Genomic DNA, 18611 nt, shown 5'->3' on the forward strand with positions numbered 1-18611 from the left:
AAACACCTTGTAAGTCCAGTGTATGAAAAGAAACCCCGCAAAGAAGCCTATTAAGCCTCCTCCAATTACCGTTTGGAAGTGGAGTCCATTTGGCTTCCGCCCACCCTCTTGATATAAACACTGTTTCATTAGCAGTTTGCCAACTTGACAGGATCACATGCTGTTCTCGGTTCACCATTATGACAAGCATTTAGAAGCGCAAGTTTAGTCACCAATTCCTGTTAACTATTAGGCCTATATAAAGAAATAATAATCAAATCCACTGCTTTAAATGATGACTGAGACCCCGCCTATCCTTGCGAGCGGATAACCAGAGACCTTAAGGAGTATCCACTGCATGCTTAATAGCCTGGTACATTAGCATGAACTTTCATTCAGGGACCGCGGGGAAGAAGCTGGGCCTATAGGAAGAGAAGGGATTGAGGATCAGGATTTGAATCCTGAAGAGATTAGGCGGAATGTGATATTCTAGATTGACATAAAATGCATCGACAACAGGTCTGTATGTCCTAAAGGCTTATTGAGTGTTTGATCAATTACTTCCTCTGAACACTATGGAGTTGAGGTCATGCATTTAAAAAAAAAAAAATTGTCACTTTCAAGATAACTATTCAAGTGTGGGATCAAATCGCATTTTGATACCAGCATCAGGTCCAGGACTTAAGGGTTTTATAGGTTTCGGGTTTAATTTCCCAATGTCCCCACAGCCACTGATTTACATCCTTGACCAAACAGCTAACCCCAATCTGCTACACAATGTGCTGTATTCACTCATTTAGTCACTAAGGAGAAGAGCATCCATCTCCTTAACGACTCACATTAATGTAATCCAAAATACGATCAGGGCAGCAAATAGAAAGCAACGACGGGCAGACCCACGCCTGCTCACACTCCTAATAATATCATAACACACTTTAATTTCACCAGCCTGCTCTTGAATCAACAAGTGTTACAGAGGCGGTCGTGTGTGTGCCGTGTGTGTTTGTTTATGTGTGTGTTGATATATCTGGCAGAAGCAGCACCATTTGTTGATGACTTAATCCTTAGATATGAGATAAATGAGATGAAGAGGGAGGGTGCACTGGACACAGGAATTGGAACTTCTAGATTCAGAAATGACAGGTCCCCTTTTTCATGGTGTTTTGAGTCAACCATCTGGATCTTCTAATTAGCACTACAGAAGAAGCTCAGCGACATACATGACGGGGCTTTTATTTTCCATGGCATGAATAATTCAAGCTACCACCAGAGCTAATCAAACGTGGCCAAGTAAGATTCAAGTGGCCAAAACGATTGTGTTTAAGGTTTATTCAACAATGCTGTCTTCCTTCTTAAATCTTTGGATTTGTAGATCGTGATTTTGTCATACCCAAGGTGGTAGACAGTCAATTGAATGACCGTCTCTGAAGGCCAGACAATTCAACGTGTCATCCATTCGGATGGACTATGTATGCCTTCTGCCACGGCACATCTGGGCTCCTACCAGCCTAAATAAATACAGAGATAGATATAATCTGCTGGCAAATTATTGCCTAGAGTACTCAGGTGATGAATGCTGTACTTTCTCTGTTGATTTGAATATGAAAAGACGCGCATTCAGCATCCCCTTTCAGTATTTGCATACCCAATGCTCGGTTTCCACTGAACACCGTTGCAACTGTAACCGTGCTTGGAATGATCCAATGCCTTGCTCAGGAGTGCTTCAACAGAGGACAATGCTTACGGAGTGAGGGGGATGTTTGAGGGATGATTCTGTTATATATTTGAATCTACCACAAACACAGTCCTCCCTGCTAATCATATTACATTCATAAGTATTCAGAATATAGTTATGGTTGGATTATGTAACAAATCGGTTTTAGTATGAATTTTCCATCCTCATCTTCTTATGTGACATTTACAAGATCTTTATTCATTTCCGTTGACTAATTATTATAATGACGAGCAGGAAGTTGGCCTTTGTTTTGACTGATCGTAAGTCAGATTCCCTGATGCTGATTCCCTTGAGCCAGTCTTTTTGATTGTGTTTTTGTTACCATCATATCCAGCAGTCATTTGTACATTCTAAAAAGGCAGTTCAGAGGCAATATTGCAAGATACATAAAAGACAACAGTACCTTGAAAACAGTTAAGAGTATACTAGTTTCCCCAATCATCGCTTCTAATTATTTTTAGATGAGATAGATTAGCACAAAGATACAAAAGATGGGAAGAGAGAACAACACCAATGTGATGTAAAATTCCTTGAAGAGATCCATTGTGAACCCAATAATTGGCTTTGTAAGTTGCTGTAACTACAACAATACACTACAGGTGTGTGTTTGTGGGAGAGAATACACTGACGTCTTCCAAGCTGATTGAAAAAAATATATAAATCAACTATCCGCATGTGTATGATCCACTGAAAATGTATAAAGGCCCTCTTTGAATCTCGATCTCTCCATCTGTGGCAGATAAATGCTTTTTAAAATCCAAATAAGCTTCTGGTTTCTCTGAGAAATTCGTGAATATCGGCAGAAAAAGGATGTCTTGGATTGTTGCGTGGGAAACGGCAGGGCTGTACACCGACATCGAGGGTAGTCACTCTTCCCATCTCGGGTTGAGCACATTGCAGCTGAATGCGTTACATCTGTGTCTAGTGCTCCCATAGGCAGCCTGTTGGAACTCTGTGTGTGTGTGTGTGTGTGTGTGTGTGTGTGTGTGTGTGTGTGTGTGTGTGTGTGTGTGTGTGTGTGTGTGTGTGTGTGTGTGTGTGTGTGTGTGTGTGTATGTGTGTGTGGAACAGGGTGTGCGTGTCTACCACAGAGTGTGTGTGGGTGTGCGTATGTGTGTGTTGTTAGTGTGTTTGTGTCTACGTGTATGTACACATCACTAAGGGCAAGTTTGTGACTGTGTGTGCGTGTGTGTGTGCGTGAGTAAGTGTGTGTGTGTGTGTGTGTGTGTGTGTGTGCGTGAGTGTGTGTGTGTGTGTGCTCGTCTGTATATATGTGCGTGTGTGCCTGAGTGTGTGTGCATCTTGGTGTTCTTCGCATTAGTGAATGTGTGTGTGTGTGTGTACGCAAAAGTGTGTGAGTGTGTGTGCGCATGAGTCAGTGTGTCGGAGCGTGTGTGAACACATGGACCGGGGGTATGCAGGAAGCTGGGAAAAGAGCAGACTGATATGTTGGTCATAACCCAGCACTCTCTAAAGACCACGCCCCGCCTCTCTACCCACCCCCATCCCCCCAGGGCACGGGGAACAGCACTGTATAATAGCTCACAACAGCCCGCCACTGCCAGTGGGTCGAGGGGTGGAGGGAGGGACTCAGCCACCGAATGGAATCCTCTAGACACATCATGATGATGAATCTGTTATTTGTGAGTCTCGCACCCCGTCCTCTGTCTGCTCATCAGCCCCTACAGCAGGGAACACAGGCCGGCCTGCCGTTCAGGCCAGCAGGACGCGTCAGGGGCTATTGTGACCGGGCCCTGACCCAGCTGGGATGTGACGTCCATGATGTTCAGATGACCACGGGCTCTTATCCTTATCCATCTTTTCCCACCCTTTGGAATTCACTCCCCTCCCACATCAAAGTCTCTCCAACCCTCTCATCTTTTAAATCTGCACTCAAAACATACCTTTTAACACTAGGCTTCCCCACCATCTCCCACCTTATTCTTCATGTTTAACCTCTGTTTTTCTTTAATCCTAGTCAGTCTTAATATATGCCTGTTACATAGTTTAGCTAGGGCAATATGTAAAGCGTCTTAGAGTACCATATTAAGCGCTATATAAATGTAATTTATTATTATTATTATTATTATTATTATCATCCTAACATACGTCAGTGGCTGAGGAAAGGAAAGTTGCCGGTTAGATCCCCGGCTCCCTCTAGTTAAGTGTGGAGCTGTCCCTGAGCAAGAGGCATAGCCACAGCTTCTCTCCACGAGCTGGTTGTTCCCTTGCATGGTTGACACCACTGTCAGTGTATGAATATGTGTATCAGCGGTTGAATGCAAACCAAATTGTATGTACTGAAGAGCTTTGACTGGGCCAAGGTCAGAAAAAGAAAAATCATCATCGTTGCGCAAAATAAATCCTCTCCTGTAAGGTTTTGGTTTTTATCCTTGATATAAGCGGACAGGTGAATGTTTAAGAAATGATGTTTCTTTCAAGAGTGATTTCTTAGAGGGAAAGGGGCCTCTACCCTTTCGTTCCTCTCTATTCATGGCCCTCTCTCTCAACATCTTCCCTCTTTCTATCTCTGTCTCTCTCTATCTCCTTGGATTCGTTTTCCCTGGCTCTGGCTTGCTCACCCTGCTTTTGCCTTTGCCGATGAAAGCTTGAACGAATCGGTCAAGTCAAGGCCAGCGCTCAACAGTGTTAGGATTATACCAGGAGGTATTACTAACATTATTCACTGTGTGTTTCTGTGTCTACAAGAGCTGCATTGGCTATTTTCAAGGGCTAGGCAACATTGTTTTTGCTTGGGTGTGTGTGTGTGTGTGTGTGTGTGTGTGTGTGTGTGTGTGTGTGTGTGTGTGTGTGTGTTTGTGCTTGCTTGCTTGTCTGTGTGCGCATGCATTTGTGTGTATGTGTGCAACTCACCAATAGTTTTTTATATATTTGTGTGTGTGTGTGTGTGTGTGTGTGTGTTTGTGATATAGTGCATGTGTTGGTGGGTGTCTCTGTGAGCACCCAGCTGTGAGCCTCTGCCTTCGTGTCTAGAACACTGTCTAGAACCAATAAGCATAGGACTGCATCCGCATTGTGCCCGCCCACGGCGTCAGCCCACCCTGTCGAAAGCATCGCTTGACAGCGTTTCATTTACTACTCCTGGAAGGCAGCGCGCGCGCTCCGTGTCTGCGTGCGCACTTCTATTTCAGACCGTCTGTGTAGGCTGCTCCAACTCTTTGTGGCGCAAAGTACAGCTTTGTGAACTTTCTCCAACAAACTTGGCCAAGTTGAGTATATGTACGCCCACTCCCCCCCCCACCAGAACCTGAACCAGTCTCGATCAGCTTGCCAATTCTGACAAACATAATTTGCTAAATGTGTTCCTGGTGAATAAGGGCCGAGGGAAGTGGTGGAAAATTGGGAGTGGTGGTTTTATCCGCTAATAGGCTCATTAAACACAGAGTGGCCATTTTACTAGCAATTCCATTGTTGCAGTCTAAACCAGGGGTTCACAAATGCCAGGAACCGGGCTGTGGTTAAAACCAAACAAATACTTTCTTTCTAGGAAAAAGGTCACCCAAAACGCATATGTCTGAATAAAGGTATTTTACAGCCTGTGGATGCCTTGTTACTAGGTTTGTGTTCGCTTAACGTGATCCACACGCCACCAACCATATTTTGTTGTGACCATATATGGGTTATGCATATGCTTTATGCATGACCAAGATCACAATGACAAAATACTTTGATAATGTTTGATAGATTCGATTGATTAGTTAAAAGTTTGACTTTGGACATAATTATAAATATTGTTTAATTTTTGGGGAACTGTGAGACTCTAACTGCCTATTAATAAAACAGTTTGTTAGACTTTATATTCTTAAAAAATGCTCTTACAGTTGCTGTGTTTATTCAATTCGATTAAACAGGCTACAATGAGTGGTCACAATAAATTAATAATTGCATTTTCATTGCCCATAAACCACTCGTGCACCATCATCTCTGGTGAACTGAGGTAGGTGTGGCCTGAGAAGGGGATGTTTCCTCTGCCACACGGTTTCCCTTCCTGTGTGACAGGACCTTCCAGACTGCAGCTTTCCATGATCTTTCACTGTTTAGGGAATGTGGGAGTTTGAATGGTCAAAAAATAGAGTGCTTGAAGAAGTTTTCAACAGACAAAAAATACCCATCTTATAGGAGTCAATATTTTCACCCTCTATATGGAAATACCACATCTCAAGGACACGTCCGTCCCTCACACATGTCCCACCCCCCCATTTTCTTATGAACAGCTAGTGAAGTGCACTTGGGTTCCTCCTAACTTAAGGGATATACATATACTGAGCCGCTTATTTGATAAGTGCGCATATCAAGTGCGCATCAAAGTGCCCGAGTGCACAGTGTGTTTTTAATCGAATGGGGGGCCCTCCAAAGCCTCACTTCATTGTATCCAATGGAGCAGGCAATCTCCTCGTTACTGTCGGCGATATGGCCTCGCGGCAGCGGCGCGATGTGGGTCATGGCCTCGCCGAGCGTTGATGAAGTGCGTGTTGAGCCGGCTACGCTATTTTCTCATGAGAGGAACGGTACACTCTTGTGCAAAGTGTGTATGAGTATGCACATGTCATACAGTGTGGGTGTTGAAACCAGGCATGTTCTCTCTCTCTCTCTCTCTCTCTCTCTCTCTCTCTCTCTCTCTCTCTCTCCATAACACATATTTTCTCCATTTACGGTAACGTTTCTTTATTTACTCTATTGCGGAGGGGGACACATTTGTCACAGGAAAAAACACATTTGGGGCACAGGAAATGAGAGCGTGAATGTAGAATGTTTACAGGACCAGTCATACTCAATCCCCCGCAGAGAGTGTGTGTGTGTGTGTGTGTGTGTGTGTGTGTGTGTGTGTGTGTGTGTGTGTGTGTGTGTGTGTGTTAGCATAATGAGTTATATCAGCATGTTATTAATCTAGCCTCATGTGAAAGACAACAGATTGTTATAAATGCCACCTTATATATAGCGGAGAGAGAGGGAGACAGAGTGTTTTCTGGCCTCAGAAGAAACAAAACCACCAAATTAGACCTTACAGACCTTACCTTACCTGAATTATGCATGCAAGTCCTTTCAATGTTAATTTAATTCTCCCCCATTGCTTCCTCTTGACTAGTCTCTCTCTCTCTCTCTCTCTCTCTCTCTCTCTCTCTCTCTCTCTCTCTCTCTCTCTCTCTCTCTCTCTCTCTCTCTCTCTCTCTCTCTCTCTCTCTCTCTCTCTCTCTCTCTCTCTCTCTCTCTCTCTCTAGTGTTGTTGACTCATGAATTAATTATATTAGCACCTATTTAATCTTTATTATGGACAAAGTGATCTCAGCTTGGCAGTAATTATTATTATTTATTTTTTGACTCTTGCTGACAACCTATTCAGGGGTCTAGTATCAGTGCTTCACACACATGAATTCAAACACACAAACCAACACATAATATTTTTTTTGGACACACACACACACACACACACACACACACAACCTTACAGAATATTAATATTTTCCACTTGGCCTTGAATTTTCAAAGGTCGAATGAACAATTTTATGGTCCACTGGTTATTTAAACCTTTTCTTATTCCTTTATTTTTAACATTCGATATCTGAGAGCGTGTAATTTCACAGCACTCATAAAACAGCAAGCTGGATACCTCATTTAACGATGCCATTAATCCTAATGTCTGCTTCTTATTCTGTGGTATATGTGTAGTACTCAAAAAACGCATCAGGATTAATGCTTGAGCTTTAGAGGAAAGCCTGTTATTTAGCCTGTTATAAGTCTTGTTCAAAGGCCACTAAGGCGCTCAGATTTAGTCGACATGCAATGCGGCCCAAAGCAGTTTATTTGTTCCCGTTCCTTCGCATGTTGCACCCAGAAATGTAATAGTTTGGAGCTTCAGTCAAGGTATCACCCATTCATAATTCAAGTGATTTCCTCTAGAGGATGAGCCCGGTGCATCACAATAATCAATCCCCCATTTCTGATAAAATTGTGATAAATTAGGCTTTGATGGAAGTCAAGAGGTTTTAAAGCAGTTACTTTATGCAGTGCATGCAGTCACTATTCAAGATTTATTCATTCTCAAGCTAAATTGTTACTCTGTGCAACTCATGATGCTGATATTGACTCAGCTGACGATCCCACCTGGTGGGGGGATCGAAGGAGTCCAGGATAGAGCAACCATCTAGAGGGGCCGGGGTAAACACAGACACTAGGGGATGGTCCATGATTTAGTGAATTGCGTGGGTGATGCAACTGGTATAAATACCATCATCCTCCTCACACCGCGTTGTCCTCTTAACGCCAAACCAGCATGCAGACAGAACCAATCAGAGCCCTAGGAGACACGCTCCGATTGTTTTTTTAGAACCAAATCATTGAGAGTAAAACAAAGGGACCGCTTGACAGAAGAAAAGAATATCAATATTTTGAAACTAAATAAGAAAGAAATACAAACTGAAACATTGATCAAGTCTAAAGGGCTGACAATGAAAGGCTTACATTATGGCAACAAACTCAACAATTACTAACATACGTAAGTAACTCTTAGTTTTTGACAATTTAACAATAACAAAAGTGATATGATTAATCTTGGGCCAATTATGGTGTGAGCTCCATCTCCACCCCTGAGATAAATAAATAAAAGCAGGTGTAGGTGTTCAGCATGAGTTCAGAAACCAGGAAGTGAATGAAGAGGGGAGCATCGAATGCTGAACATGTTGCACTACATGGTATTCTGTTGGTTTGAACAGATACAGGTGGAGCTGTCCTTGGTTAAACTGATTCTGATGTGTGTAGGCCAGGTTGGCATGGTCTGGTGGGCAGAGGGTGAGGATGGTTGATAAGCAGTTGTCAGGTGTGCATCCCCAACAGGTGGGTGACATGGTCTGCTGTAGCATGTCACTTATCCCTTCAAACTGAAACAACGGTCCCAAACAACCCTTACCAAACTGGAACACAGCCCAGCCTGTAAGCATCCTTCAGCAAGCTGCAGCAAGCAGCAAGTATCTGAGTTAAGTCCCTTTCAATAAAAGTAAATATTAAATTACATGTTGTATGTGATGTATGGAAAAACGACTGCAATGTTGTACAATAATATTGAAGATCTAACCAAAAGTGAGCTTGCTTGGGGAGCGTGTCTATGTCCCCCGGGTCCTATGTCCCCCGGGTCCTATGTCCCCCGGGTCCTATGTCCCCCGGGTCCTATGTCCCCCTCTTTGTATGAGACTGGGGAACATAGGAAGCCTTTTTCAAAAAAAGGGTTCTATGTTCCAAGGTCTGTTACTTTTTCCACCATTACTGCCAAATTCCGGCCGAGATCATGTCTTTACCTTTTGTGGAAGAGGGAGAGACGTCGGAGAACCTGACGCAGTCTATTCATACGCCGGTAAACAAACCCCGAGAAGCCCAATCCCTACGAGAGCTCCCCGCGCTACGGCCATCCGGAGGCGCACAGAGTTTTTGGCCGGGATATTATTATACAATTATATTATATTATATACTATCATATAAAGAGCTACGGGAGACGCAAACGGCAACAATCACTTTCTCCTCAATGGTGCAGTTCACCCCGGACTGCACTGACTGCACTGAGTTGGCCGGTTGAACGCTGATTGGCTGTTACGTTACACATGTCACTCAGTGGCCACGCTGTTGAACGCCGATTGGCTGTCATCACGCGAATGTCGCGTCAAAGTTTAAATATTTTTAAAGATTGATAGATTGCGGGGAACATAGGACCCTTTTCCCAGAAAATGGTCCTATGTTCCCCGCTTTTCCCAAAAAGGGTCCTATGCTCCCCGGTATGTATGGCTACAGGGGAACATATAGGACCCTTTTTGGGAAAATCGGGGAACATAGGACCCGGGGAACATAGGGATGACCCCCTTGCTTGATAGCTAAAATGTTTCCGTACCTGCGTCAACGCCTTTTCCCTGGGTGGAGCCAGAAAGCATTGCAGGACACTTCGTAGCTTAGGGATGAATGCGCTTCAGTTTTTGCTCACTATTGCATAACTCATGTCTCACTCAATCACTCAGGTAAGTCAGGGAATGAAATGAAAACTGGGCGAAACCACACCCTTAGCCTGCATCACACAACACCGAAATGCGGAAGAAATGATTAACGTTGTGACTATTAGACCTCAAATAAATCCATAAAAGAAGATATAAGAGTTAGTAAAGCGTAGTATAAGCCTTGAATCCCATACAGTGGGTTCTGTTAACTTTAGCAGTAGAATACTGGAATAAAATGTTTCTATTCCAGCGAGGCAGCAACAGGTTCTCAGCCACAGGGTGCAGGGTATACAGATGTCCTCTGCAACCCCATAACACAGACAATACATTCATTTTATTTTCTCTCTTTCTCTCTACCCTCTCTCCAGTTGTATTATGCTTCGCCCCCCTGTGCCTCCATCGCTCTCCCTCCCACTCCTTTTGCTCTTTTCGCTTTGTCCCACTCTCTTTCTACCTCGTTCTCTCTTATTCTTTCTATCTACATTCAGCCCCCCCCCCTCTCCTTCTCTCGCATTTTTTTTCTCTCACTCTCCCGCTGTCTCTCATCTCCCTTTTCCTTCTAGTATTCTATGTTCCTGTACGTGTGTGTGTGTGTGTGTGTGTGTGTGTGTGTGTGTGTGTGTGTGTGTGTGTGTGACGTGACGTGACCCTATGGACAGCGATAGCTTGGGGAGCTTCTGTGATCCAGTGTAACTGCTTTTTAATTGTAAACCATCACACAATCTTGTCTTCCAACAACTGAATTTTACATGATGCTATTTAGTAATTTCGTCTTTGGTCTTTTTTGTCTATTTTCCTTTTCCTCTACTTTAATGTTCTCATTCTTTATAACAAGTATTGCCTCTTCATGTGCATTATTTATATGTTATTTAGTCTGTCGTTCCCTTTAGCCTGCAGTTCCCTTTACACTCACGATTGAAGCCGCTAACGTCTCGTCTAAACGTCTGTCCCCCTGCCCCCCCTCTGCAGGTCTAAGGAGCTCATCAAGGAGGCCATCCTGGACAATGACTTCATGAAGAACCTGGAGCTGTCCCAGATCCAGGAGATCGTGGACTGCATGTACCCCGTGGAGTACGAGACGGACTCCTGCATCATCAAGGAGGGAGACGTGGGCTCCTTGGTCTATGTTATGGAAGGTATGAACACACACACACACACACACACACACACACACACACACACACACACACACACACACACACACACACACACACACACACACACACACACACACACACACACCCTCTCTATCACGCTCTCTCTCTCTCTCTCTCTCTCTCTCTCTCTCTCTCTCTCGTTCTGAAGCTAAACTGTTGACCTCATGACTATAAAACACGGCGTCCAACATCTGATTGAACTCCTTTGGTTATTCATTGTTGTTCAGGATCCCGACAGTGTTCAATAAATCAAAAGCTCTGACGAAAAGAGGAAAACAATCCAGTACCTGGGGCAGGTCACAGGTCGGTAATAGGCCTGCCCAATCTCTTAACTGTCTGTCTACCTACCTGCCCGGCTACCTGTGCGCACTCTGACCGTGCACTCATGCGCATGAACGGAGTCTTCCACAAGGTTAGGCAGACCTGATGCCAAAGGTAGCAGTCTAGTCACATTGTTTGGGGGCGATGCTTTGGAGGAATGCCTGAATGTTCTGGTTGGATACTTGGATCTAGATTATTATGGCTGGTTTAACTCTGAAGATGATGAATAAGGATTAGAGTAACGGTTCTGTTTTATCTGTTTTATCTGTTTGACGTTCATCACTCGTGTACATCCATCCGTCACCACCCCCTAGTTGGTCATTTAGTCGTTGGCGTTATCATTGTGACAGTTATTCAAAACAAGTTTAGTTCAAGAGCGACAGGATAGTGTAGTGTGTCGTGGTGTTTGCCTCCCAGACATAAGTACCGTTTTTTTTTTACCCAGTGTTTGCAGACGACCCGTAGGTAGGGACCATTGATCTAGAGACCTACCTGCTTCTGAGTGACATGCATTTGAAATCAACGGTCTCTTTGGATTAAAGTGTCTGTTGCCAAACACACACACACACACACACACACACACACACACACACACACACACACACACACACACACACACACACACACACACACACACACACACACACACACACACACACACACACACACACACGGCAGTGTGAGGCGTTTTTGGTTTTGCGAGCTAATAATTGTCAACAGCCTGGATGAGTGAGTCAAGGTGGGATCTAATATGCCTCTGCTGTAAAAGGAAAGTTCAGCTTATGTGTGATTAGACCTTTACTGTATGGTCTCTGTGTGTTATAGTGTTTGGACAGACACACAGGGCATTCTTGGTAGTCGTATGTAGACCAGTCGGCTGGCCTGCTTTACATATACCGTACATAAAGGTTACCTAGAAAACAAACCCACACTGACTGCAGGTTGCTATGATAAGCTGTGGTGTGTGCTCATCGGGTTAATGTGTGGGGCTGGTTGTGACGTTTGGTTAGGATTAATGTCAAAAGTCCTCTTGCTTGATATTCTCTGTGCATATTCACCAGTGTTAACTAAAGTTTGTACTTTAGTAGTTCTTGTTATCATTGTGATTTTTTTTTTGTTGATAATTCATAGATTAGGGTTAGGGTTATTTATATTTTTGAATTATTTTCTGTGTCTGCCCAGTGAAAAAATTGTTCTATTCGACATTCAAAGAAAAAAACGAAGTATGTTTCAGTTCAAGGATGTCAGTTGTTTGACTCCCAGGTAAAACGAACTGACCTGCATCTGAATTCACTCTGAGTTGCTTTGCATAAAAACAGCATCCAATGAATAATAGTAGTTGTTCTGCAACGTTGAATGCAGTGGTCTGAACTCCTGACCTTTCCATGGCCATTCTGAGTGCTCTCTGTGTCATTGGCTGTAAGTAAAACACCGAGGTCATCATCAAAGCCCTGACCACATTGTGTAAAATGTTCACACATACTATGGCCTTGTTGAACCCTACCCTAATAACGAATGGTGGTTCTGGAACATTCTGTAGCCTCTCTAGTTTGTCCGGCCTTTCTGTTTCTCCATGGTGACTCTGCTGTTCTGCGTGTTCCCTTCTTATGCTTTTAAACTCTCTTTTGTGATTACCCATTTGTTATTCGATTTAATTTCGACTAACTTGTAAATACATTTTCTTCATTTTCTCTACTCTTAATTTTCTCTACTTAAACTTTCTGATTGCCCTATGTTTGTTCTTCTGTATATTTTTTACGGGTTTCACTTTCACTAAGTTATCTCCCCTGCCAAAATATCTGCTGAGACACTGACACTGCAGTGACAACACAACGTCGCAACGTTGAATAATGGAACAGGGCTTGGGACTGTAGCGGCAGCAATAACTTAATTCTTCCGAATTTAACAACAACAATCCTGTGATGAATCTTATCAGTCCTATTTTTTGCTGCATTGAAATTAAAACCTTCTTTGATAGGTGCACCCGAAAACAAGGTTTGAAAGCAACTGGTGTCGGTTGGTGGAGACGCACCAAGTGTGCGGCTCTCTTATGCCCACTCAGCACTGTATATATTAGATGTGACTGTCACATCACTGGGAACATGATCTATTATAAGTATTCCCTGCCAGTCCAACCTCCCCGTTCACACCTGCACACCAAGCAGAAATAACCGGGAAGTCACTGTCTGAGGAGCCCATATAAGGGCATTTTAACGAGACGGAACGGCATCATCTTTCCGATGTTGAAGAGAGGCTGGACCATAACCACGCCAGGGTTGGACTACTGCGGCTTATAAAGACGACCTTGTGTGTTGTTTTTCTTGTGCTATCGCTGGAGGTCAAAGGTTGTAGCTTCAGGTTTTACAATAGAGCAAAGTAGATCTTAAGTCTACTTCAATCTCCAATCGTATGTGAGCAACACCCATAGACATCAGATTGTTCCAAAACCAGAAACGTTACTTATAATCAACAAGAAGAAAACGATGAGGCGTTGTCGGGTCTTGTGGACACACCTGCTGCCAGCAGAAGGATTTGAAGGAGTTACATTACATTACCCATCATTTGTAAACGCTTTTGTCCGCAGCGAATTACAGTAAGTGCATTCAGCAATGAGGATATTACTGAAAAATTGCAAGAATCCTATTAAAACATAACATTTTGTAAAATAAGAAAAGCCACTGCTTTTAAGTGCTCAGGCAGAAACAATTTAGTACTTCAAGGGAATTTGAAGTGCTGCTGCAGCTATTCACATAACTGACGAAGGACAAACCTAACTTGCAAATGCACAGTGGATGAGGTGCAGATGCAGACGCTTACATACCAGTTAGTGGTTGTTAGGTCCCAGATTGGTGTTTCCAAGAAGGACCCCCCCCATCCCAACCACAGAATCCACAGAACCACCCAGCCAGACGCTGCAGAACAAAAACAACCGCAACCGCTATGTCAAGCTAGTGAGAGAACTGAGATCACACAAGGAACTGCTGGCTGTTATTATATCTAGTCAATATATTTATTACTCTTCATTATATAAGGAATGCCTATATGTTATGCAAAATATAATCGATGGTAATTCAGTGTAACACATTCTATCCTTAATGCCTGCAGTTTATGCAATGCTTCACGTAGGCCTACATTATTTTTGAGTGATACAAAATATGATTTAATACATGTTGTTGTTTTATTTTCCCCAGTAACATGTGGTGTTTATTACTGTCTGTTAATAAGCATAACTGTAACTGTCTGTAAATAGAGAGGGTATAATTATAATTTCCTCTCATGATGGATCTCTATATTGATGTGTACTTCTTGCATTGACCTTGATTCGAGATGTACAAATAGCCTCTCTATGCATTCTCTCGGTCTCTCTCGCTCTCTCATGGATCTTATGTAACACCTTAGCTGTGATTCTCACGGTACTTCCCACCCTGTTCTGTGTACATTAGAGAAAATGATCATCTTTAGACGTACGCATGCACACATGCTCGTGGATATACACACGCACACACACACCCGCACACCCACACACAAACACAAACATAATCCCAGGATAGATCCATAAAAAGACTCATAACTGATACACAATAATTACGCTAGACTGATATCTGGATTACCATTTCTAATAATTGTTTCGTCCTTGAGTCTTGGATAGTTCAATTAGTGTAGTCTAGTTTAGTGGGTGTGCTGTGATGACAGTGGTTCAACCTTTCTAGAACCAGGACCCGCTTTTACAGTTGCCAGTCTACCGGTTCAAATAGGGAGCCGTAAAATGAAAAGGCTAACTTCGTTGCCAGATTGACAACTTCATTGCCAACCTTTCCCTCTGTTCTGCTCGCGTTCAGCTTTCATTCACCGTCACTCTCACCTGCTCGCTAACTCTCACTGACTCAAACACACACGCGCTGCGCACACACATCTCGCACTGTCCGATTCCCCTCCGTATGTTCTTATTTTTTTTGTCACATCTCTCGACACGTTATTTGAGAAAAAATCGTTAAAAAAAATATTTTTAAGGGAAAGTTCTGTTACCAAACCAAATCCTTAAATTTCTTTGCGGGTGTGAGGAAATCCTGCAGCTTTCATAGTGGTTATGGGGCGTGTACCTGCGTATCACAGTAGATTACAAAACTGGATGGTGCTTCAGAAGTTGCAGCAGGGTCATTTTACCCTGCTGGGTCCTCTTACCCCGCTGCAATCTCAGAGCTCACCATCCAATCCCAAAGTATGACTCAGGACGTAGGGAGACATTTTGAAAAAATGCTCATTCTTCTTTGAACCAATCAGGAGGAGACGCAACATTGACGCTGTTCGATAGACGAGTCGGGTGGCCAAACATTTCTCTCTTCTCTGCCAAAAGCCCTCCTCCGCCCAATGCAATCGGCATCGCTATTCATCAACACCATCACCTATTTTCTTGCCCCCTTTTTCTGGTGAAAGCCTCCTTGATGAGAACATGCTGATCCCCTTCTCACCTTGGAAATTTGAACGTGGCAGCAGATGTGTTCTCGCCAGATGGGACTTTTTTACCGTGGGGTTCTGGTACCCTGAGACGGGAGAGGAAACTCTGGGCTCTCCCGGTGACCAGGAAATATAACTGGTGGGAGAGAGGCGGAAGGGGACACTGGCCCCAAACCCAAATCTCCTGACCGACTTTGATTAGTCAAAGTATCCCCCAGCCATTTTACCACTGTGAACAGTAGATCAGATTTGGTTACTGTAATCTAATTCATTTAGGGTCTTGCCTCATGATGACATCGTGAAATTATTTCCTGGCCCAAGCAGCAAGCAAATGATTATGAATATTGAGATTTTATTTTGAAATGTAATCTAGAATTCGAATTACGTTAGCGAGTGTTTTTTGACATAAAGATAATCATGTGAGACAAATAATGGACCAATTATGTTTTGTTCAAAAAATGTTTTTGTCTGTTAAGGTTACATTTTCAATTTCTTTGCCTGACAAATATATAATTGGTTTTGTTGGTTAATGTTTAGGTGTATTTATTATGGTTTGCTGTATGATCACACACACAGCAAACATTGCATTTGCTTAATGAGTACTTAACTTCATTTAGAGATAAGATATTTAAGATATTTATAGCTGACATTTTCTGGCAAATGTCAGTAGGAAAGCAAATATCACTGGGGAGTCTTCTAGCCTAACTGCTGTGTTTGGACAGTTTCACACACACACACACACACACACACACACACACACACACACACACACACACACACACACACACACACACACACACACACACACACACACACACACACACACACACACACACACACACACACACACACACACACACACACACACACACACACCTTAGCTGTGATTCTCACGGTACTTCCCACCCTGTTCTGTGTACATTAGAGAAAATGATCATCTTTAGACGTACGCATGCACACATGCTCGTGGATATACACACGCACACACACACCGCACACCCACACACAAACACAAACATAATCCCAGGATAGATCCATAAAAAGACTCATAACTGATACACAATAATTACGCTAAACTGATATCTGGATTACCATTTCTAATAATTGTTTCGTCCATGTACACACACAACAACACACACAGACACACACACTTGCACACACACACACACACACACACACTAAGTTATTGGACAATTAGTGAGTCATGTGATGTACATCAGAGTGCTGTAAAAGGCCATCTGGGCATCTTGGTGTGGTTTTAGGGAAGGAAATGGCCGAGCGAGAGCCCCTGCTCAGGGCTCTTATGGATTGAGTTGTGTTCCACGGGGTACGGCCACTCTCCTGCTGGGAGCCCAGCAAGGCTGCAGGCTATCAGAAGCCAGCCCCTTGCTGTGACTCAAAACCTTGTATCAGCCAAAGGAGAGTACTCTGGACCGGATACTGAACTCTAATGCAGTGCTTCAGTGCATCTGAAGTATAACACTTCGATCGCCCGGTTATTATATTTCAACCCTAGGGACCCACACCTGGTGACTGATGATACACCATTTCTTTTTTGTGAGCGTATTTCTGAAGGTGTTTGTGTTTCTGAAAGTGTGTTTGTGTGTGTGTGTGTTTCAGAATGTGTGTATGTGTGTGTGTCTGTGTATGTATCTGAATTTGTGTGCATGTGTGTTTCTAAACGTGTGTGTACATGTTTGGTGTGTACTTAGCCTCTAAGCCTCTACCTTTACTTTCCATTCTCTCCCCTCTGGTCTTACAGTTAAAGAGAGAACTGTGCAATGCAATTTTACAGAAATGTATCATCCTAGATTCCATTCCATTATATCACATATACATAAAACATAAATAATGTATACATACATTGTATTTTGTTGGGAACTTAAATTTAATTTGAATGTGCTGTAGGTAAGATTTAAGAATTTAAGAAAACAGTCAAAGAGGAGAAAAATCTCTACCATTGAGAAGTGTTACATTGATGTGATCAAACTGTCAAGATGGATTCCCTGAACCAGTCAGGAACATTAACCAGGAGAAGTCTAAATATCAATATGGTCTCATAAAGAGTCAGTCGCAGTTGACCAAAAACAGATACCCTCTCATGATGTGATGGTCGGATCTTTTCAAATTGTCCTGTTTATACACAGTAAACCGTTTAAAAAGCTTTGTTGTTATTGTGGGAGCAGAATCTGATGTAACCCAGGGCTGTCATCCTCAACGTTTTTACGGCCAGGCAGAATCGTAACTTTGTCTTTTATCTCATTTGAACAAAACACGATTCCCCGGCTGCGTTTCCCTGTTGATGGCCGTCGGCACCGTGGTGTCTTCTATGGCTCAGTGTAATATAGATCTCATTTTTGCATGCATCTAAATAATACCTGATCATCCTAGATACAGTGCGATGGTTTGAATTATCCTGACGCCTGTGGTCACTCAAAATATTGTTGCAACCATCTTGTTGCCCTGGTAACTATAATAGTTTCTGTTATAACCTTTGTTCGCAAGAACTGTGGAGAACATGTTTCCTCCATCTGTTTTTATTTGAATATACAATGCAAACTATCTAGCTATATTGGATAACAAAAAAATAACTATTTATATATATATGGAAAGCGACTCAGCAGTGACCCATGTGATTATTAAGTAGCATGGAGGGTTTACCTGAGCCATAATGCTCTAGTATTCCTACTGATAGACTGCACATGTCTGGGATCTAACCCAGAACCCTTCAATCCGGGAGTCAAACAACTAGACCCTCCCCATTTATGGACTGATAGCCAAAATACACACGTAATGATAAGTCATCCAGACAGGCCAAATTGTCCAGGAGGCAGCCCCAGCTACAGACAGACAGGCTGGTAGTAGCCAGACTTACCCTCACAATAGTTAGTTACAAGGTGCCTTAACATCTCATAACAAGGAGAGGTCATAAAGACAAGATAAAGACCCAGATTGTCTATATAGACACTG

The 18611-nt window shown here is 43.0% G+C and overlaps 1 protein-coding gene across 2 annotated transcripts in view; it reads left to right on the plus strand.

Annotated features, from left to right (window-relative positions):
* Positions 1 to 18611, plus strand: part of LOC130370987 (cGMP-dependent protein kinase 1-like) — a 298669-nt gene that overhangs the window by 7548 nt on the left and 272510 nt on the right. For both annotated transcript variants that reach the window (XM_056576567.1, XM_056576566.1), the window contains exon 2: positions 10678 to 10844. In XM_056576567.1, coding sequence (XP_056432542.1) covers positions 10678 to 10844 — 167 coding nt within the window. The remainder of the gene's footprint in view (positions 1 to 10677; positions 10845 to 18611) is intronic.

This window comes from Gadus chalcogrammus, chromosome 18, assembly GCF_026213295.1.
Source record: "Gadus chalcogrammus isolate NIFS_2021 chromosome 18, NIFS_Gcha_1.0, whole genome shotgun sequence".
In the NCBI taxonomy this organism is placed as follows: Eukaryota; Metazoa; Chordata; class Actinopteri; order Gadiformes; family Gadidae; genus Gadus; species Gadus chalcogrammus.